Source organism: Urocampus carinirostris, chromosome 10 (genome assembly GCF_059441175.1).
Source record: "Urocampus carinirostris isolate Australia breed hairy pipefish chromosome 10, RoL_Ucar_1.0, whole genome shotgun sequence".
NCBI classification, from domain to species: Eukaryota; Metazoa; Chordata; class Actinopteri; order Syngnathiformes; family Syngnathidae; genus Urocampus; species Urocampus carinirostris.
The window spans coordinates 28421874-28446343 of NC_142358.1; the positions used below are offsets into that span (position 1 = coordinate 28421874).

Sequence of the window (24470 nt, forward strand, 5' to 3'; positions counted from 1 at the left end):
ACGTAGATTAAACGATGCTCGATTTAGGAGCTCTTGAAACCAAAACTAGCACTTTTATATTTAATTATTTTTCTTCAATGGTATTTAATCACGCTAGAGTAATCATCACCGGAAAAACAAAACATGATTATATATTATATATTAAATATTAATATTTTTTTTATCCAGGAATTACATGAATAGATTAATGTCCCAGCTACTCCAAAAACAGTATTCTGATTAGAATAGTGGCTCTAATTTATAAAACACAAAATCCACCTGTTTTCATCCATCTTGGAGACAAGCATTGTGCCCACTTGCTGTTGAAGGAAAAAAAATTACATTCAATTTGTTCATTGCAAGGGAAAAATCACGGCTCCCTTATTTTAAACCTAAATTTGGCATCGTAGTTGTTGCCTCAACAGAGCTCATATGTAAGAGTTTCTTTGCACTTAAAAGGGTGATTCGAAATGATAAGGGTATTTTTCAAGCTTCTGTGGAGCCAGCTAAAGCTGATCCTCCAAACGGTACAGGACCACAGCCCTCAAGGACCAAGTTTATTTACTCTGCCTTTGAAATCAGGTAGATTTTGCTGTGGGATTTTTACTTTATAATATGACTCAGAATGTCATTTTTGGATTAGTGAAAGCACAGGGAATATAGTTAAGAAACATTGTGTGTTGACTTCCAATGTCTGTAGAGAAAAACATGAGTTGTCTTTATAGCCTAGAAAACCCCAAAGACCTTTTACCTCTGAACCAACAGTCATTTGAATAACTGGATGATGGTGAAGGAAAGCACAGTAAGGTTTTAGTTTTGATCCATGTTAATTGATTAGTAGGCAGTTAACACAGGCAAGCTAGCCATGACAATTTTCTGACTATGCAGATCAGAACAACGCATGCAATGCGACGATTTAGAAGCACATTTTACCTCTGCAGGAGTTGAAGTTATCAAATACCATTTGCATATTTCAACTTTGGACTTGCAGGAACATGTTTGTGTGGTAACAAAAGGGAGAAATTTCCTCGTGTTAATGGCAGTAAAGCCCACTAAAGTGTGTCAGTTTTCTATAAGAGTTTGCCATCACTAAGCTACGATCAGTGTGTGTTATACGACCAGATCAGTTGAAGCAGCCGCTACAACATCTCACATAAAACCAATAGCATGTTGTGTCATCCTGACTTCTTTATAGACTCACGTTTATTTGGCATAGCTGAACTGCAAGGTCTTTAGAAGTTGCTTTGAGGTTTACACACAAGAGTGTGGCATTTTCAAAAGGGTATGTCAAATGTGGGGGTGGGTTACTTTGCGACCTTGCTTTAAAGTTCAGAAATTAAACTACAAAGACCATGTGCTCTTTTAGCTTTTTCATTTCATACTCATTTGTGTTTCAGCTTTCTTTTTTAAGGTTGGATGGATTTTTTTTTTCTTGCAGTCGTTACTTTTTTTAGTATAACAAGTCTTTAAAGCAAAGACTAAATCGACGGGCTTAGAGGCAGTTTCTTCCCCAGGGCCATCACCACCCTAAACAAGTGTACAAAACAGTGAAAGATATATATCTTTACAGAAGCATTGAAAAAAAATCACTACTCATATCTTATTTATCAACTTGCACTATCTTTAATAGCTCTATAATTACAATTTAGGCCAGTCTCCAAACATAACCTTGTAAATAGTTTTGCCTATTTATCCTAACAATCTCTTATCTTGTTTTTCATTTTTTAAGTCTTTTTTCTATTTGTTTATCCTGGAGAACCGTACCTCATTTCGTTGCAAACAATGTTTATGAGATTGTTATCAATGGGAATAAGTACAATTCAATTCAATGAATTCAAAACTGATGGATGGACTAAACTTTCCCACACTAACCGTAAGGGATTCATTTGCAAACATAAGCAGAGACTTACACCGTTTGTATTTTTTTGGATACTATATTAATATATATTCAGAAGTTTTTTTCCGGCGACATTTCTAAAAATGTCGTTGGCTTGTCTTTTTTTTTTTTTAAATTCCCCAAAGAAATTAGACCAAATCCACAATCCTCTATCTGACTATGATCCAAGTTAAGATTTGGAAGGTTATTTGCAGGGTTGGGTAGGGTTACTTTAACTGGATTACTTTCAATTACTTTTGGATTGCTTCAATACCAAATATGCTACTAAAAGACAAAATAAACTAAATATGAATAAAATGACTAAATTTTGTGCAGGCTTGGGGAGTAACGGAATACATGGAACGGCAAAAATGATGTTGGAAAGCTGTTTGGATATATTTTCATTTTGTTTCTGTCGCATTTTATGTTAGTTTTGCCGGCGATCAAAGAGATCAAAGCCAGGAGAGAAAGCTTACCATGTGTTGTGAGTCATAATTTTATTCATATTTAGTTTCTTTTGTTTTTTATTAGCATATTTGGTATTGGAGTAATCCAAAAGTAATTGAAAGTAATCCAGTTAAAGTAACCCTACCCAACCCTGGTTATTTGTGCAGATTTTCACTACAATTAAATATATCAACACGGTGTGTGTGCCCATATTCTGAGTGAGAGCACTGAATCACTCAAAATTATAAAATAACCGTGGCTAAAATATATGAAACACATTTTATTTTCGATTTTAAATGTAGTTATATTTTTTACCGTATCATCTTATGCCCTACAATTCCCCACACCTCATGAACACTTGTCACAATGAATAATAGCACGTTTTGTGGTGAAGGCAAAGAACATATAACGCTCCTCACATAGCTTTATATTTAATGGATAAATAAACAATAAATTAATAAGTAAAAACAAATTGAATAAATCAATTAAATGAAAAAAAAAACATTTTGGGTTGCACCCCCATAATTGCAAGAATTCATATTGTAACACTCTAATGTATTATGGAGGGTTGGGGTAACGACGACCCACCCTTTTGAATTGTTCCTGCAACTGTTCGCGCAGGGACTCGGGACAGTTATGCAGCTGGTTCTTCAGTTCAGCGTGGCCCTCCTGAAGTCTCTGCAGGGCCCGTCGTTCGGCCTCAACATTAGCCCTTTCCTAGAAAGACATCGTGCACATACGCACACAGACCATGGACGTGATAGAGATAAGGACAGGAAAAAAAAATGGGAGAGAAAGATGAAGAGAAAAACACCTCTCAATATTCACGCCATGCAAGTACAAATGTTGACATGTGACCAGTAAAAATACAATTTTGTTCGTCATCGATTGCTTTACACTAAAAATGAATTTGCATTATTGCCACAGATGACTTGGACATAATGTAAAAGAGGAATCAGGAAGTTGACAAATTAAATACAGAGGTGATCCATTTCATTTCCTTCCAACTGTTTAGCCTCAAAGACGTAAGCAAAGGAGAATTCAGTGCTTTTAGAAGCCCCAGCACACTCCCTAGAGGCCTATTTGCAATGGAAATTTGCAACAGAAACAAAGAACCATAGATGTTTGCATGCAAGTTGTAAAGATATAAAAAAATAAACAAACAAAAAACCTTGATCAGCCGAGCAGCAAGCGAATTTGAAGAAGCATAAGTGAAATTAGGAGTTTAGAGAGATGCCAATCAAACAGCAGTTAGAATCAGAAAAAGAGACCTGAGATCATGCAAGCAGGTATTCAACATTCATTTAAATGCCTTCGAAATATAACAAAATGATATCTTGCTGAGGAGAGAACAGCCTAAAAAAATAACGCCATAAGCGATAAACCAATAGGATTTGAAATTTGTGCTCCCTTAAAAGCACAGAATTTCGTTGGTCTTTTAACACTGACATAAAATATTCTGAATCTTAATCATTGATTGTTTTCATTTTGTCTGCAATCAGAATACTGATCTCTCTGAAATGATTTGTACCTTGTCTTTTTCTCGCTGAATGGCAATTTCCAGTTCGTCGAGTTTGCGCTGAAGCTGACTGATGATGTCCGTCTCGGCTTCAATCTGGTCCAGTTCTGCCTGTCTCTCTCCTTGCAGCAAGGCCCGCTCCATTTCAGCCTAGGCAAGAAGAAAAATCACAAATTTGGGATTATTCTTATTAACATGCAACTGATGCATAGAATTTATATATATTGAAAAAAATACTGTCATTATGAACAATCAATAACAGCAAAGGCACAGTACTAAGAGGTGAGATTAAATACAATTCACATGAATATTAATCCAGCCAAGTCAAATCCAACATATCTATAAATATCAATTATTTAGTAGGCATTTTAATGTGTTATATCATTACATTTTAAAGGGTTTTTTTTATATTTTTACAGGTAAGGAACTTAAAACCTGCCTTGTTGAATAATGATTAATTGGCTGATTATTTGATTTTCCAGCTTCAAATTCTGGTTTTGATTCAATATGCTGCAAATCTGTTTTTCTGATATTTTTCTTAATGCTTCATCTGAGACTTTGGTAGACATTCCCAAACATTTATACCTAAGGGATTTTAAATTCTTAATTTCTGTTCAGGGCTCGCTTCAATAATCTACCTCTTGTTTTGACTCTTGGTATTGTTGCTCCACCTCCATCAGGCGAGTTTTGAGTTCATCGAGCCTAGCAACAACACGCACTCGTTCCTCCTCCAGGTAGTCCAGTTCTGTTCTTTCTGAGTTTGCCACATCCTCGTGCTGTAAACAGATGGAAAGACTATTCAACTCCATGTATGTAAAACCAGGTCTAACAAAAAAAACAAACTAAATTGGTTAAACCGGGCCAAAAATTCATAATTAAGCAAACAAAAACATACATAATTGGAGTTGTCCTCAAATAAAACCATGCAATTTTGAGCAAATTTGCAAAAAAAGGTGAAGTCTCCATGTTTCTAACATGGTTATTAGAATTAAAAAGTCTTCCAGGTTTGAGGAGCACACCACTGTAGCATCTCATTTTGAGCTCTCTTGAGACTTCTGTAAAATGTATGAAAAGGCCCAAACATATTCCAGGGGCACTGAATAATTTCATTCCAAGTAGAAAACCATACACAATTACCTCTATAACATATGTAGCAACAAAAATACTTGTTAAAAATAGTGTGATTTTGACTACAGAATAAAAATCAATAATAAATATAAGCAAAGGTGCAGATGGATACTTCATTGGAATTAACTATTCCATAAGGCCAAAGCTCACCTAATAAAAAAAAAAACAACGATTATTTTTATTATTATGCACACATGCTGAGTAAATAAAGTAATTAGTGAAACCCCAAAAGTATTTATAAGAAGGAACTTAACAGTGATTTGATTTAATTGGCCACTTTTTAGTGGTTTTAAGATGTTATGATGCAAAGCAAACATATGGCCAACGGGCCATACCCTGGAGTACATCAAAAGTTGGGCTTTTTTAAATACTTAAATGATTTATCTGGCCGCTAGAAGGCAGTCAAGGATATACTCTCAGCTTTACAGTAGTTGGCCCAGCTTAGTAGTTTCATCTGTTGTACTTTAATCTTATTGCCCATGCACTGACTAGACTTTTATTGAATTTGTAGTTTGTATTCATTTCTAACCAATATGCCAATAAAGGCAATTTTTTTATAGCTCCCACTTTAGTTTGCATTAGCATTGTGAGTTGGTTCAGGTGGAAAACTGCATTCACTTACTGTTCAAATAATCCACACACACAACACATTCAGTGCCAAACATGAAAATAATTTTTTCCCATTCTTTGTGTATAAACGCGTTATGCTTAGAAAATATCCCGTCCTTTGTGATTATAATATGTAGGGTAGGCAACTATAGTAGGATGAAAGATAAAGTATAATACTAAGAAAACTACTAGCCTGAGAACAGAAAGTCTGGATCTAGCCCGTGAGCCAACCTAAGTTTGAAGTAAACGCAGTGCAAAAATAAAGAAAAGTGCAAGCAAACGTCCGTGTATAATAACATTAAACAGCATACAATTATCAGGGTAGTGTTTTTCTTTTATATGGGTGGAATTGAATTCACGATTCTGTGATAAAGTGAAAGTCCACCAGCGTCTTGTTTGAGTAATGCCAGGAAGTATTTTTGCTCATGCTGAATTGTGCTGCGGCATGCCGACCAAACTTAACTGAGGCATTCCCTCTGACCTGTTTATCTCCATTGATCAGCGCTGATGCTGTACATGGAGCAGGAGATGTCCTCACCTCCTGATGAGTGCTCTCTGTGCTACTGCACTCCTCCTTCAGGTTCTCCTCATCGCTCTCCCTATTTTTTTGTGCCAGGCGCAAGGAGGATGTACCCGCTAGGAAGCTATCGATGGATGCGCCCTGCACGTCTGAAAATCCGCCGGGGAAGCTCGGTTTGCCAAAGGTGAGAGGGTCCGGGTTGGTGCTCTCTCCTTTGTTGTACTCGGCACAGAGATTTAAGATTGTCTCCAGTCGCTGTCGTTCCTGTAACAAAGAAAAACATCAGATCAAGCTTAAGTACGTGATTGTTAACTCATTCAATGCCGTAATGTATAAATACGCTTTCAGAAGCTTTGTCCCCGAGTGCCAAAACATAAAAATAAGTTGGGTATTTTTATTTATTTATTTATTTAAAGAATATATGTTTTATAAAGGGTTTGGCACAGCGCATGAGTAAGTATCAACCCTGTTCAGTAAAAAAAAAAATCACTACTAAATGGCAGGGGTGGCTTTGATCAGATCTTTGTCCACACATCGAGGAATACCCTACTTCTTAGCATTGTTACCTGTATCCAGTGAGTAAGCGTGTGCTCAAGTAGGCGTTGAAGCAGTGTGGTAAGAAAAGTTAAAAAATTAAAACACACTTAAAAACACTTGAACAGCAAAGTGCTCTTGTGTTTATGGAAAGCTTTTTTTAGATAATGGAGGTATCACAAATGCAAAAAAAAAGCACTCAGGTTAAAGTTCTGCTTAGAATGCATCCTTTCACAAAAAGCCGTTTTTCTCAGAAGTTTACCTGGAAACAAGTATTTTAAAGATGAAGGTTGAAGCTTAAACTAGTGGTTTAGTGGTTAGGTTTTTGTGGTCTCACAAAAAGAGTTTTGGAATTTTGGTCAGCAAAGTTTATTGACTGAGCAATCATTGTTTCGTTATATACCGTATGTTTATAAAATATGCATCAGTTATACGTGAATAAATAAAGTAGCTTTTACTTTAGTGTTAATGCTAAGCACCCTATAGTCCAGTGCGCCTTATATGTGGAAAATACCTGAATTAAAACTACTGTATAACATATTTTTGGATTGGACTCTTGTAGTCAAAAACATTACATTTTCAGGAGGATGAAAAATTATTGTTCCTGAAAAAATTTTTTGGGAGAATGTTTCTTTTAGAAAGTTTTAGAAAAATGTTATCCCTAATATTACTCTACAACCACTACAGGACAAATTAAATAATCAACATTTTTCACATAGCATTTAGGACACATTGTTTGCATAAGTAAAACATAATGTAATTTTTATTTGAAATGAATTCTGTGTTAGTGTGCACAGAACCTATCACCCAACAGACCCTTTCGGTGTTTGCTCATGTGATCAACATTTGTGATGAAATCCAAAATCTTCCAAGTGCAGTTGTCATCATTCGACTCACGTACCAGTTAAGACGTGAGAAGAAGAGTGAAGTACTCTGGGAATTAGGTATTCCTTCACAGCCTCAAAGCAAGGTCACAGAGTCAGTTGGAGTCTGAGTCTGATCCAGCACACTAGTCTCTTCCTAAAAACTCATGTGTGGAGGATTTACACCACCATTCCCAAGTCCACTGCAGTGGGTGAAGGATCTTACTTCATGATCTGTTTATAGACAGCTTCATGAGTTTGTATATATTTTGAAGGCACATCAGTAGATATTCTGAGGCTATGAAAGCATCGTTTAAACAATTGAAGACACTTTTTTTACCAGTGTTGATACATTTAACATTGTTGGACAATAGCTTCTTTTGTATGAGCTTCATGAACTCAACGTACAGCATTGTGTCAATTTCCATGTGTTCCAAGAAAGTATCATATTAGTGGGGTCCTGATGCAACCTTTTCACTGCTCCGAGGTAGTTTGATACCTATAATACCCGATCCGATATTGGCAGATCTAGTACATGCAGTTTTTTTCATTTTTCAGAATTGGGCACAAAGTGGTTCAAATAAGATTCTGGTTCCGCTGCTAGAGTCAAATTAGCAACTTTATTTTAATCCTCTCAATTCAAGTTTATACATAACCAATGTGAAAAGCTAATTTTATACGACAAACTGTTTTAAAATAGTTTAAAATCAACAGTTTCGGCATGCCACATTCAAACGCTGCTGAATAGAGAAATAGGAGCGGAAACTGGAACTGACTGCTTGTTTAACATCAGGGATTTGGGATTAAATATGACCACATTTATATGGTTTTGGGGCCTATTTTAGACCGTATTCCAATTTTAAAATTGAATCAGGACACCCCCCCATATCTATGATTTTGGAGAAACATCAGTGAAGTAGCATGTGTAGTAATGCTTATCCTATCAATTAGATTAGAAAATTCTGCAGACCTATTAAGTGGTTTGTTCTCACCACAAGTGGTTTCACTAAACTTCACAACAAGAACACAATTGTAATTTTCAACAAATAAAATATGAATCTCATCAGGGCATCAACATGTGACAGTTTTGCCCTATCTTTTCATACATAGTGCAAGTCGAGCCTGGGAATCCCCTAAAACCAACAGAATTTTAAAACATTTTTAAATAAATAGCACAGTAGATGTGGAATTCCAGTAAGTCAAATTTGACGCCTTAAGTTACAATTTGTTTTGGCCAAGCCTCTATCCAGCTGATAAACATGAAATTGATCGCCATAATCTACAAGATTTATTGCTCCCCTGAATATTTTCTAGTCAGTAAGATAGTACAAGAGTGGCTTTGATGAAATGTCTTGTGACACATTACCAAAAGAGTTAACACTTAAAGGTCTAATCTGTTTCTGAGCAGATGCTGAGTAGGAGGACATGATTAGATGCTAGACATTTTGCTCTTCTCCTTAAATATAGCAATTTACAGCACAAAAGGGTAGTTCAAAGTTCACTCATCCAACATTATGGGTCTGGGTATAGCTATTCTCTCAATGGGAAAACTCACTCCAATTTTCGTGACAGCAAAGATATTTATTTGTTGCTGAAGCATGTAATTCTCTGTAATGGTAGAGATTAAAGATATACCACTGGTTTCAATTGGACCTCACGTTTCACTTGGTCCAAGAAGAATGCAACATGAAAACAAAACGAAAAACGAAAACTGAAAGCACTTATATTACATATAAAATCAACTAAAATATTGCACGTCTTTTTGTCTCTTATCGCTGACATTACTTTTTATATTCATATACCCAACAATTTGTGTCTGCCTCTTTTAGCGCATTTACTCCCCTGAGATAGAGCCTTGTTTTGTCTTGTCCTCTTTCAGGTTTTCATCATTTCCTTCTCTATGAACAAATGTCAATTTCCTATTACACTACCGTAAATTCCGGACTATAGAGCGCACCTGATTATGAGCTGTACCCACCACATTTTAAGAGGAAAACCGTTTTTGTACATACACAAGCCGCACCTCAGGAGCTCGAGCGCTCGTTTTGGGATCAAGGGATCCCAGTTCGAATCCCGGCTCGTCTGTGTTACATGTCAAAGTGTCCTTGGGTGGGACACTGAACCCCTAATACCCCCAATAAGCAGGTTAGCGCCTTACATGGCTGCAAGGCCGCTATTGGGAAATGTGGAGCACATTGTAAAGCGCTTTGGGAAGTCATTGACTTGAAAAGCGCTATATAAATGTAGATCATTTAATTTTTCATTACCTGTATATAAGCCGCATGCGCCCACATTTAAACGTGTAACACAAAACACAAAATTAACCCAAACCCGACTTCAAGTCCCGCGATTGAAACTAAATGTCCTTCATTAAAGTCCACAGTCCAAAAATCACAGCCGGCAAAATGAACGGAAAACGATACCGGTACTTAAGGTTTGATGCAGACCTGCAGAGTCCAGGTCCCGTTGAAAGTAATCCAAGGAAAAAAGTGTATATTTCCAAAGGTAAGGGTGGGAAAAATATATCAGAAGAACACATTTACTCACGCAACTCCTTTTTCTTTAATCAACTTTTTAACCAACATCGTTAGAAAAATTACATAAATTGGCCGCATCACTGAATAAGCCGCAGGGTTGAAAGTTAGGGGAAAAAGTAGCGGCTTATAGTCCGGAATTTACGGTAGTTAGCAGTTACAGTACTTTGTGAGGATATAGATGAACACTGTGGAATGCTATGCAATTTCAAGTGCACTGTATGTATAGAGCAGACAGGCTTCAACAAAGTCTTGTTTTCCATACACCTGCAGGCAGATTTACCTTTGCTACCTGTTATCTGAAAAACAAATCCCACTGATGATCAGGTGCCTATGCTTTAGGGGGTTCAACATGTTGAGTGAGTTCCCAGTGGAGGAACAACCAGATGATCCTGACAACCAGAGGATCCTGACAGGAGACATTGTATTTATTCTTATAACAGTGCTTTAAGCTCCCTACCGCAGAGCTCACCTCCTTTTCCCTGTGGTGGAACAGAAATGCATCAAAGTCAGACAGGCAACCTCTCTAGTGGCAGTCAAGCCCTCTGGATAATAAGCTGCTGGTCCTCTTTAAAGATGTCACTAGCACTGATGTGTCAAGATGAAACCAGAGAGTTGATGCCCAAGTTGAGGTTGGTTGCCATTTAAACAGCTGAAATATGTTAGACTGAGATTCTTTCTCTACAATGGAATCTTGCTTCCAGTTACCTAAATTAGAATGTAAAAATAATTCTTTTTTTTTAATCTTGAAAAACATGGACCATAGCTGCTGGATTGTTTCAGGGCTACAAATAGAAATGTGTAAAATGAACATTCAGTTGCATCAGCTGGCAAGCTAAACAATTTGCAGTAAACATGAAGCCATATGATTAAATATTAATATCCATAGTTCCTCACAATAAAGCTGAGGGCAATTAGGTCCATTGATGATAAAAAGACAGTTTGGTTTGAGTGACAGACCAATTAAAAGTATCAAGGAAATATTGACTCATTTCACATGCATGTAAAAAAAAAAAAAGCATGTAAACATGTGCAAACCCCAAATACATGTATGCTCCACCCTAAATTACACACTTTAGTTACCCATTTTCTAATCAAAATTTGTAGTTATACGTTTGAAAATCCTTCATTGAAACAAGGCATTGTTTTGCCTTGTGCACATGCTCCTTTTTGCTTTGTTCCCCATTTCCTTGATTTCTTTATAACTGTTTTTATTTATTTAAAAAGAAAAGTTAACTCAATACTGAATGTTTGTTATGTTATATTCACCCGACAGCATTCTCAAAATGGCAGCACCCATAGATGGATAAAAACTGGTGAATTTTGCCTTTTAACTCGTACTCCATAAACATAATATTATTTTAAATGCCGTAAACTGTCTATTTCAAACCAAATAGGTAACGTTACCATTATGTAAATCAGATTACTAAAAAATAGTTGCTCGAGTTGATTTCTGCTTTGTAGCAGAAAGTATGACTTTTTGTGTAACAGTTGTTCAAGTGTCAATCTTTTGAATTGAATACTATAAGGTTAAGATAAGTCTCTTTACTCTTGCATGTGAAAGAGTTATTACAAATCTGCTTGCATGAAAAGGGAGTCACTGCTGTCCTACATAAAGATTACATACTGCTGACATAACATGTAGCTCAAACTTGGATCTTTTTAAAGAAACTCCAGACCAATAAACATGCATCTGCAGCTTGAAAGTCATTCGCATAGCAGGTATAATTGTCAAATGCAATAATCGTTCTGGATAGAAAAAAAAAACAATACTAGACAAGAAATCACACTACACATTTATTACTGTTTTAAGAGCGCTGTGAGTCTTACAGAGATAAAGACTCAATTGGGGAGCATAGATTTTATGCAACAAGAAGTGTTCACAGCCACTGGAACTACTCTGACCAGGTTAATTAATGCACATTATACTGTATGTGATTATCAGGGAGTAGAAATTAATTGGTTTACACAGGAGGCTTTTTGTTTATCTTCTTCAGCAGTGCAGCTGTGATCAAAATTTTAAAGTGCATTTTAATGATGCCAATTGTACCTGTTTAGTCAGACAGTTCAGCACTGTAGTCGGTCTAAAATTCTGGTTGCGCAAAGGCATCTAAATTGTGCCCATGCAAAATTTGTCTTCTTCAATGTGCCCTATCTAAAGGTGAATGAGAGAAGTCACTTCAATCAGGTCTGCTGTGTTCATACCCACAATAGTGCAAAATACAATTTTCTTGTACTTCCTGTGTTGTGCCCATATGAGGGATTCTGTGAAATTACCGAAATTTGGGAAAACACATGTCTGTGCAGTTTTAAAAGCCCATGAGGTACAGCCAAAGGAGGCAGGGTGATATTGTGTCATAAACTTTATTAAATTTAGTGCAGCAACAGAACTTACAGCGTTCTTTATGATGTCTAATATTTGGGGATGCAAACTTTCAGGAAGGTGCACGAAATTCACAATACAGAATGTTGGGGTTCACAAAGGAACCAAAATTTAAATGAAAAACATTACATAACCCCCTTCCTGTAGCCATGAAATTGACACTACGTTCAAAAAGACAAACCAGAGCTTTCCACAGGCTACTCTGAATCCAATCACACTGGAAAAATCGAGAGCAAAGCAACCGAATTACCTTTACGAGTGCTGCCCTGTTTGGAAGAGGACCAGTTTACCGTTTAGGCAGAGCAAGCAGATAAATCATGTCCTGCTCTTATTTCTGCCCTCTATCTGGTACAGGTAGTCACTTCCTACAAATACAGTATACATCTATAAAGCTACCCAAGTAAAAGGGATTGATCAAACTGTGCAACCTTTCGGAAACGTAAAAAGCTTGTGTCCTCACAAATCATGGAGACTTACTCAAGTGGAAGTTTTGTTGAGTGGTCTAAAACTAAATAAAAATGTACTGTATTTCAGGTACTTTCCACAATAAAAATAAACAGTAACTTAACTAGCACGTTATTCCACACATGATATGATGATGAAAACATTTGTTGTACGGAGGACAGAATCAGAATTACTGCATTCCAGTCAACTTATATCTTTTAGCCAGTTTTTGATCATTCCAATTGAGTATGCCGTACAACAATTTTGTACAGGATTTTTTTTCTAAATATACTGCTACGTATGATAAGCAACACTACATTCAACTGCAAGTGGAGGAATAAGTAAGATCAATTGTGTAAGAATAGTGTTTTTATTAAGTAAATAAAACAAACTTACGGTACTACAAATTGTCTTTGTCTTTATTCTACATATTCTGTCTTGCTGTGAGTAAATAGGGGTCGCATTGTGTTTGTAAGGTCTGTTATTGCCTAAAAAGGGGAATTTAAATCATTTACAAGGGGAGCAAGTGGCTGAGGTTGACATGTACTGTCAATTACAGTTGTAGACCCATCAAATGCAGTTTATAACCTGTAATTTGTTCCAACCTTCTATTCTTGAAATTATATAAAATGTTAATAGATACCCAATTGATTGCTCAATGATTCATTCTTTCAAAGATTCACTCTTTTTGAAAAGGCGAATGACCCCCTCTAGTGGAGAAATCCTTAAACTGCAGCTTTTGTAACATTTTAATACTTGAGCAAGCCACTAAAAACAAATTGTGAACCCGACTCAAATAACCTTATTTGTTTTAAAAACTAAATTGTTCTTCATCTAAAAAATAGTTTAATTCTTGATCTGATTTTTGTTTTAACAGAAAAAAATAAAGAGTCCATAAAATACATAATGAGGTAAGTTTCCACACTGAGGTTGTCCTGTACTGTATTTATCTGGCAAGGCTGACAGATTCAGTAAGCAACACAAGCTAAATATATTTGGTTGTGTTCGGGAATGGGCTGCCTGCTATGCATTATGGCATTATGAAGATATATTTGGGCTGCTAATATTAATGGTTGGCATCATTTGTGACGTCTATCTGCAGTGCCAAACTCATAATAGACTAGAACTGGAAGCAAATAGATCACATTGTGGTGCTGTAAGTGATAATGACAAAAGGTCTAAATTATTTGACACCCATCAACTATAACATTAGGTCATCTGTGATTTCTGAAGAGAAGGGCGCTCACGAGTGTGAGACTGTTCCACAAACCTGTGGTGCAAGCCAAGAGACTCTGCCAGGACAGGATGTCTGGCAGACGGTCTAGTGGTGATCACAGAAGCAGACAAGACGGTCTTAAACGTGGTCTATTATCAGAAATGGGATTATCTATGGAATAATGGTTTAAAATAGCACACCAAACAAATGTTGGTTTTTCCTTTTCTTTGCAGTCATACTTCAAAACTCCAGTAATGTTAAAGCTCTAAGGAATTCAGAACTTTGTTACTGTCAAGCTGCTATCTTCTGGCTTAGAGTCAAAATCGCAGAAGCCCCAGTCAGCTCATTCATAGTGCGCATGCAAGTTTGTGAATTTCTTAGACGTGCTTGAATAAACTCTTCTTTTATCATCTATTTGGGGGTTTGTTTTGGCATTTGGACCGTATCTATCATTCTGCACATTTTACGGTTTATTTCCTCAATTTACGAGAGAAATAAGGCAAAAACATATTTATATAATAAAATATTTAGTTCGAAGTTTGAAGATTACGATTTTTTTTTCCATTGTATTAAACTCCAAGTGGGTGCCAATGGAAGCATAAACTTCAATTTCCGGTAAATTATAATCAAGCAAAACGGTGCTGGTAATATCTGTTTTTGCTGATTTCTGACATTTTGTTGTGGTTTTTTGTCATCAGACGCTCGGACGCTCAAAATTACCTGATTAAATCAGTGTAAAGTTATGTTTTAATTAAAGGTCGACTGATAATAAGGCGCGCTTATTATCAGCAATTTGAAGTATAGGCATTTGAATTTATTCGACAGACCATTTAAATGTATTTAAAACTGGGTCATTTAGGCTCAGATGCAGCCCAGCCTCCCCATCTCTCATGCCTTCTGTCTCGGACACTGCCCACCCCAAGCCTTCTAAGCCACTGAAGCAGAAGTTGTCCCAATATCGCAGTCACAAACTGCTGACCAGAGCAACAGTGCTTACGTGAAAAAGGCAGATGCAGAACACTCCTCCGAAAATGTAATAAACATTCCACTGCTCTACATCCTACCACCATTGCTAACGTTACAATGAGCATAATGTTAGAGCAAAGTAAACAGCGGCAGCTCTGCTAAGTCCCGAGTTCCTGGAGAGCATGAGCAAATACTGCTTTTTGCATCAGAATCTTGTACTGCTTAATTGAGACTGCTAATTTTACGCTCACATTTCTTTAAATTGTATTTACCTTTTTTGGATCCTAATACTTTATAAATTCTCAAAAAGTGTCTTTTTTATTTAACTTTAATAGAGAGTTACTGGGGCAGCACGGCGGAGCAGTGGTTAGCGCTTGTGCGGCACATGTCATGGGAACCTGTCGTGGGTTCAAATCCAGCTCCAGACTTCCTGTGCGGAGTTTGTATGTTCTCCCCGTGCCTGCATGGGTTTCCTCCGGGCACTCCGTTTTCCTCCCACGTTCCAAAAACATGCATTTCAGGTGAATTGGCCGGTCCAAATTGTCCCTAGGTGTGAATGAGCAAATGAGTTGTCTGTCCCCGTGTGCCCTGCGATTGGCTGGCAACCAGTTCAGGGTGTCCCCTGCCCACTGCCTGGAGATGGCTGGGATGGGCACAATATTTACACAAGAAAGTGTGGGCACGTAAAAGCAGAACATATTTACATTGTGTGTTTACTTACAGGGGATTGTAGTAGTGCAATATGGAGTTGCTGCTAATCTCAAATGTATTTCCTTTTTAATTTACTCTGAAAGTAACAATCTAGTTACAAAGTACTGTATGAGTATTTGTTATTGCAACATCTGATGCAGCCTGGTCGTCCTGGAAGGGGGATTACCTCATGTGCGGTCCCTTCAAGGTTTCTTTATTTTCCTTATGTTAAGGTTTTTGAGTTTTTCCTTGCCTTCATGTAGGTTTTAGATCTGGGGATGGTGTAATAATAGTTTGTAGTTTGCAATAATCTGTGGTCTGTGCAGCCCTTTGAGACTCTTTGTGATTAAAAGCTATACAAATGACTTGGCTTGACTTTAAGAAAATGTTGCATTTTGGGGGGGTATAAGTGAAATAGGGCCATATCACATCCGCACTTGATTATATCGTTTTTGTGAAACAATGTAAAAGTTTAGTTTGCACAGTTCCTAATTTTTAATTTTGACAAGGGCACTGCAATAATGTCGTTAATTACAAATAAAGTGGTAATCTATTCATGCCAGCAAACGTACCAGGTCAAGCTGTTTAATAGTCCTACACAGACTGACCTGCAAATTAAAGTTGAAAAAAAAATATTCGCTTCGCAAGATAGCAGCTCCCTAGATCATTCATACTCTGGAAGCGTGAAAGACTTCTTAAATATTTCACAAAGTCGACAAAGCAAAACAAGATACACCAAGTAACTGCATCCTTTTAAGCAGAGCCAGCTGCCTTAAAGCTGTGTACTCCCACTGATTTCACAATAACAATAACTCATTTTTTCTTAAATCAACCCCTCTGAAAGATTCATCCAACGTGCTTTTTGTAATCCGTTGTGTGGGGAGTTGCAGGTCTCTTTGATATGGATAAACATATACGCTCCTGGGCCAAAACATCTCTCATGGCAGTGAATCAACTGTGACTAATTACGAGCCCCGCCGCTTTTGTGAAAACCTGCAAGTATTTAAGGTGCATCAGATTATAAGGCACACTCTTTACATTTATGGCCAATTTGCAATTTTTAGGTGCGCCATATAGTCCGGAAAATACGATATTATTTTTCTTATTGGCTATTTTTGGTAAATTGTTTTCCTCAAAGGGACACAATGCATTGTGTGGTGCAACCGGAAACAATCACTATAAGTGAAAAAAATATATACAAAATAAAAATTCTCATTACTCCCACAGTCCAAAAACATGTCTTGCCAGTTGATTGGAGACTCCAAAATTGTCCCTAATTGTGAATGAATGTATAAATAGTTGTCTGTCTCTGCGACAGGCTGGCAACCAGTTCAGGGTGTCCTTTGCCCATTGGCCAAAGATGGGCTCCGGCACCCCCTGTGACAATAGTAAGAAAATGGATGGATGGATCTTAAGTAACGGCAGGATCATTTTAAGTGGGATACTTGTCGATATGGCGCATTATTATTTCACAGATTTGTCACTTGAAGTCACACAGTGAAATAAAATTGGCTAAAGAACTAGCTTTTTTTGGAGAACAGGTTGGGTGTTTTTTGCTTTAAAACATAAGGTGGGGCTCTCAAAAAAAAAAAACATAGAATTTGCATTCATGGCTTTTGGGTCCAAAAGCTCCCTGATCCCTGACTTAGAAAACTAATCCAAATCGTCAAAACATTCAAAATGAGGTAGAAACTATTAAGGGAGAATTTTGTGCAAAAACAGTGATAAAGGCATTTTCACAAATGTGGAATCAATATTAGACAAAGAGCACAAATATTATTCCCCAACTTCATCCGAGTTGCATACTTGCAAAGCACACAACTGCTCGGTCTAGTCACCAGTCAATCAAGGGTCCTTATAAAGGCTGAAAACCCTTCACACCACGAGTGAGTGGAAACTGACGCCACACTGCCGAATTCAAGTCAATGAAACGTGACACCAAGCGTGATTCTGCACAATTGCCCACACACAAAAAAACAACATTCAATTGCCATTTTCGTTTTTGAATGGTGAAGGACAAGATGTCCACTTTCCGTTGCTTCTCTTTCGCAAAGCTTAGGAAACAACCAACAATGTGGTCACTATGGAAACATGCTGGCACCCCAAAGCTTGAGGCTGCACGTCGGCAGCAGTTTGAATAGCCAACAACCGAGTGACAGACATTACTAAACTGTTGGCTCATCCCCTGCGTAAACACAAGAGACGTCGCCTGCAAACATTAAGATTTCCTATGTAAAGCAGATCATGGAACACGTCTTAATAAAAATAAACCTTTTTCATCATTTTTCAAAAACAGATAAGCAGATGTTCTTTGGAAAGCAGATTTTGAATTCAATCACAAAATACATTGAAATAAAAAATTCTCAACCATAGTTTGAGCGACGTAAAAACGTATACTTTTTGTTGAGGAGCCATTTCATTTTGAATAATTTTTATGCTGCATGATCGAAACTGAAGTTGGAATGTTAATTCCAAAATCAATATCATTTTCACTTTAGCGCCCATTGTTTTTCTCCAGCACTTTCTCTCCACATTTCCAATGATGATAATGTTCAAACTACACAATCTTCAAAGTAAGGAGTCATAAAAAACACCAAAACTGATTATTCAATATTTTATTGACTGTCACTGTATAAAAAAAATTCTTGAACAAACAAATTAGCATACAGCATTTTTCATGTTTTTATTTGATAATAATATTTTAAAATGTACCAATGTATATTGTATTTTTATATAATGGTTTCTCAAATGGGGGTATGATATTTTACAATAAATGAAAAGGGAAAAAAATATATATTAAAATAATTTAAAATTATCAACTGAGGTCATTGTTTGCGGGCAATAAAAATAATATTTTATACAGAAGGATACATGTTTTTTTAAATACCCTGCACACCAGCAAGCAGTTTTTTTCTGCTTTGTGCCGATTGGGAAAAGGTCTCTCACGGGTCTCCCTCACTGCTAGAAAACTGTGGAGGATTGCTGCCATATGGCTATTTACAACATGTCACTTTCACACATTGCTTGGCACCATGCAAACACTGCAAATCATAATCTAAACACCCAGTGTGGACAAATTAGCATGGGGTGCAACAGCTCCATAATTAAATCGACAGCTAATCTATTATCAAACTCATCACCTGCTATATTAATAATCAATTAATCATTAAATATATTTTCAACAAGAAAAGTCTCCGAGATATCAAAATTTCAGTTACTAAAGAATAAATGATTACCAAGTGTTATACATGCCTCTCAAAATAACAATAAAAGATAGATGATCTTTGTCATGAATCGTGATCAAACATTTTGCTCATGTTGCTAAAAATTTGGTAAATTAGTTTTTTTCAACAATCCCTAAAATTAGTCACTTTCTTTTTTTTACCAGTTATAGACTGTTTGCATTGGAACATAATTTTTGTATACAAATATTTGATTGTATATTTGGGGGGAGAATACGGGAGGTTCTTGAAAGTGGATGTTTTCAAATTGACTTCAGGAATTTGCTTTGACTTGTAAAAATGATGATCAACATTTTTGCAATTTTCTAAAGTGGTATGGGGCAAACTGGCAACTGAATTAGAATTAAAATAGGCTTTGTTATCATTCAAAATAATGTAGTGACCATTATTTACAACAGCATTATTGTAAACTATAAAATACCATACGTCTACATTTTACACACTGACATATGCAATTGATTTTATTTAATAAATGTACTAAAATGAGAAAAAAATTAATTAATTGTATTGATCAAGAAAATAATTGATTATTAGAATAATAGTACTAGTCTTGGGCAGCACGGCAGGGCGGTGTTTAGCGGGTGTGCGGCACAATTCTGAGGTCATGAGATCCAACCTCCTGTCTGGAAATTGCATGTTCTCCCTGTGCTTGGGTGCGTTTCCTCCGGGCACTCCGGTTTCCTCCCACATTCCAAAAGCATGCATGTCAGGTTAATTGGCCGGTCCAATTTGTCCCTAGGTGTGGATGAGCGAGCGAATTGTCTGTGCCTGTGTGCCCTGCGACTGGCAGTTCAGGGTGTCCCCTGCCCACTGCCCGAATATAGCTGGGATGGGCTCGAGCACCCCCGCGAACCTACTGAGGATAAGCGGTGCAGATAATGGATGGATGGATAGTTTTAGTCTTACAAAATAGAGTACAAAAAATCCTTTGATATGGTTGCCATTGTCATAACTGAGAATCAATTTCCAGCAAGTTTAACGGAGAGATGTTTTGCACTCACCAGTTTCTCCATTTCTTGCTCCCGAAGTCGTTCTTCCCTTTGCCGCCGATGGTATTCCAAAAGGTCGTCTTCATTGTCGCTGATTTCGGAAATGCTGTTTTTCCTCTCTCTCATTCCCGGTCGCCCCGATGTCATTTTCCGATTGCTTCTGGGACTGGACATGGGAGATGAACCGGGCAAAGATCCAAGACTGTGTGCAGATGAAAGTGTATTGCCAAAACTGCTTCTGGGAATTCCCGTGCCATATTCCAGCATCAGCGATGTGGGTGAAGGGCTACGGGCTCGCATTCCCCCGCCACCAGTCAAATCTGGAGTTGCAATCCCGGCCTTACGATGAAGCCTCGGACTCTCTGACACGAGCTTGCCAAGACCAACAGCGTTATCAGGTGTCTTAAGGGTTGTACTTGGTACTGTTCCGGGAAGCGCCCCAGGGAGTACTGGAATGCCTCGGCGAGCAATGGAGGGACTCAGGGGTGGAAGTTCTCGCACATGACCTCCTCCACCATTCAGTTCTACGTTTCGTCTCGCCATCCGAGGGCTGTCTGGTGGCTGCTGACAGGGTGAGCCTTGAATGATATGGACAATAGGATCGAGAGGAGGCTGGAAAGACTTAATGGGTTGAGAAAGTTGTCTGGATGGACTTGAGTTGATGGAGCGATCGGTTACGGTTGTTTGCTCTTTAAAAGGACTAGCGGGCCTTTCATGAAGCAATGTGGTTGTTTTGTTCCTCATACTGGGGGACATAGAAGGACACGCTGCAAATTTGGTATTGAAACCTGGGCTGCTTGGCACGATATTTCTGCTACTGATAGATTCATTCGAAGACAAGAACGAGATCTGTCTGGGACTTTCCGACCCATCTTGGCATAATCCTCGACGTCCTAGCTTGGGGCTGGAAGTAGCCTCCCCTAAGATCTTCCTCTGCAACCTCGGGCTTTCTTGAACCTTTGGACTTGTGCCGCCACCATTGAAATTAGGTTGAGTGGTCCGAGGAAGAAGTTGTGAATGGCTGGTGAAGTTGTAGCTGGAGGAACGTGCAGGCACTGGCGGTAGAGAAGAATTTTGATCCTGGGGTGCCCCACCAGGAGATGGACTAGTAAAGCTACCACTGCTGGCTGCTGAAGGGGAAGACAGAGGAGAAAAAGGAGGAGATGTATTGTCGTAGCTGGATCCCACTGACATGGCTCCAGGACTTGTGGGAGGGGACAGCAAATACCTGCCCCCACCATTTACCATGGGCGTCAGGGGTGAGTGAGTAATTGGTTGGGCTCCAGGTTGCTTTTTGTCTTCAGAAGAACAAGCTTCAAGGTCATCCATGACTAGGGAGTCCATGATGTCCTGGAGGTCCTTTTCGATTGAGCTCACAATGGCACTATGCTCGGACTGGGCTTTCCCCCCAATTTCTTGGGACGACTGGCCCTGATGATTTCCATTAACCAAGCTCTCTGAGTCTGAAAAAAGGAAAAAGGATGGCATTAAGCGTCACAATCTACACAAACAAAATTATTATAAACAACATTTCTATTTTGATCACTTTTTTTAATGAATACAGACTAAAATCTTCAGGAAAAACTGATTTTAAATCAGTTTGAACAAAATCTGGGCAATATTTACCTTAAGAATATCATTTTGGTTTTTGCCATCTTTCTCAGGGAATGTCATGTTAATCAGTATTAAATCACACCACAAACCTAACCCAACACTTATTTTAAGAAGGTTGAAGACAAATAAAGAACCCTATGCAAAGTGTTTGGATGACAATGTTAGATTTTGGACGTAAAATTTAAATTCATGGCGCGTGCACTGAAAGAATAATGCTCCTTGTACCTGTGTTTAACCAAAAAGATTTAGTAATCTTGTAAACAGTTATTGTGTCAATTGTGCAAAAGCTTTCAATCAGCTGAACTATTAGTTAGTGATTAAAATTGAACTCTTTAGTTCAACCCCTTAATTTCACATCCAGCAAATTTTCAAAATGTTGATATTTAGAATGGAATGTCAATCAAATTGATTTGACATACTCTCCAACCCTAGCTTGAACACAAATTTAACACTCATAGAGCGTGCAAGAAATAGCTACAGTTTGTTCCTAATTTGTTAAATTCAACAATACACTCATAACTATCTAGTGATTCATAACCACAACAAGCTATGACAAATTTTAATTTTACTATGAAATCCATAAATCCTATTACAAGATTTTACAACTTTTCCGAAAATTAGGAGTTCATCTATGTACACCGAGGGAAAGAAGGAGAAACTCGAAGAGACACTGGCAGCACTTACTTTGGATAGGGATCAGGAAAAAGCAAATCTGTTTGCATAACCTAATTACCCTGTGGTCCAAAAACGACACAGACGGCGTAATCTAATCTTGACAGTCTCACTTGACTGTCGTCTGTCAACGAGACCAATGGTGACAAGGGAAATGAGCGACGTGCAAGAGACTCCTTTTGTGGACTTGTGGCAATAATCAGAGCATCAAAACTATACTTTAAAATGATTTTTCCCAGCAACACATAGAAACATATCATCATAGGAAAGTGAAACTTTTGCTACGCAAAAGATAATGTCTTTATTTTTTGGTGAATCTAAATGTTGATTATATTTCGTTTAATAATGATGGATCCAAGCAATCTGATAATAATGTGACAAAATGTACGTTTATTCAAATTAGACTAATGCAAAGTAAACATGCAAATAAACCTGATTGTGTTTTTAGTTTGACTGATAGAAATGGTTGGTTAGTCCTTTCATTTTCTAATTCCCGTGCATGTATGATTATTTGAATGGTCTAATTGCGTGTGGGTATTACAGCGCATGCGCAGTTTCCCCCATCCGGGATATTTTTTTCTTTGTTGGTACCGGAAAGAACTGTGAACTTGTATATTGATACATGATACACACAAACTCCAACTTACTTGCTTAACAAAACTCATGTGTATCGGTCGATTACTCCGGGACATTTCCATGTTATTTTACGCCCCCATGGCAAAAATGGCACAATTGTATAAATCCACATATAGTGAAAATCTGCACTTCTGATAGGCCACATACGAGCACAACGTGTATGCACAACGTGTATGCACAAGGCGACAACGACGTCTCTGCAACTTCTGATCAGATTGTTTGCAGATACCATGTATACAGACAGCGTGTTTGTCACTCGTCATATCAATGATTTATACCTATTTGATCCAAAAATCCCAATTTCCCAGTCTGACGATTCCCTGCATGTAAACAGAGTCAATGAAAATGGGACTCCCGCAAAGGATTAGAACTGGTTTGAGTGTCTATCAAGGCTACAGGAAACACCTATTTTATTCATCAGCAGATTGATAAATATGATAATCTAATTCTGTTTGCATTTTTTTAATTAAAGAAAACACTTTTTTAAACATACCTTTGTATAACAAGTAAATTCACAATAATGTAGTATCAGAAAATAAACAAACATGTTGATCGATATTCATAATGAAAACATACACAAAAACTGGAATCTAGCTGTACCCATCTGCGGAACACTTTTAAAGAGACACAGAGTCCCTAAATTGTGAAAAAAATAAAAAATATCGCCCACATGGGTAAATGAACCTATATCAGGGGTGTCCAAGCTTTTTAAAGAGCGGGCCAGATTTGGTAAGCTGAAAATGGGTGGGGGCTGACTATTCAGCCAGGCATTCTTTGAACAGTCATTGAAATAATTCATCCTCTATAAAGGGTTTGCAGTGCTTGGCGATCAGCGTTGCGACCTCGTAGCTCGCCCTTGTAGTTTTTTCATTTAACTCGCAGGGTCTCGTGAAAAAGCGCCGCTGTGATGTTAAAATAGCTTCCAGTTGCTGAACCTTTTCACAATGTTTGTCTACATTAAGCTTTTGTAGTCAGAATGTTTTGTCAGTGCCTCTTGATATTATATTATTTGATAAAAGCTAGAATTTCTTGTCAAATAATGCAGACGCAGTTGTTGGGTTTTTTTGAGTTGAAAAAATATTTAAATTTCCACTTGTCGTGGTAGCCGTGGGAGTTGACTTTGGATGCCAGCCAATCACAGAAAACACAGAGACATACCACCATTCGCTCACGCACTCATTCCTAGGAACAACTGAGACATACTCTGCATGTTTCGGGAACACTTAAGAAAACTCACTCAAGCACGGATAGAACATGCAAACTCCACACAGGGAGGATGGTAGCTGGAATTGAACCCAAGACTTCTAAACTGTGGGGCAGATGTGTGAACTGGCCACCCATGTTGTCTACAAATGTATGACTATAAAAAATATTTGAGACGCATTAAATCATAAATTTGAGTTTGATCCATCAATTGTTTCACCCCCAGTGTCTTATCAGCTTATGATGGCGTGTGGGTCAGAATTATATAGTATCCCACTGTACATACAGTATTAAATATTACAAGCTCTGGATTTTGCCTCAGCATCAGCATTTCACACCACGCACACACACACACATACTCCCTGTATTCTAGGTAATGTGAACCAAATATCACGAAGTGGGTAAT

At 37.7% G+C, this 24470-nt stretch overlaps 1 protein-coding gene across 1 annotated transcript in view; it reads right to left on the reverse strand.

Moving 5' to 3' along the window:
* Positions 1 to 24470, reverse strand: part of phldb1b (pleckstrin homology-like domain, family B, member 1b) — a 103389-nt gene that overhangs the window by 27971 nt on the left and 50948 nt on the right. Inside the window, exons 6-10 of the mRNA XM_088346082.1 lie at positions 19952 to 21402; positions 6040 to 6342; positions 4460 to 4597; positions 3834 to 3971; positions 2891 to 3019 (exon numbers count right to left, since the gene is read on the reverse strand). Coding sequence (XP_088202208.1) covers positions 2891 to 3019; positions 3834 to 3971; positions 4460 to 4597; positions 6040 to 6342; positions 19952 to 21402 — 2159 coding nt within the window. The remainder of the gene's footprint in view (positions 1 to 2890; positions 3020 to 3833; positions 3972 to 4459; positions 4598 to 6039; positions 6343 to 19951; positions 21403 to 24470) is intronic.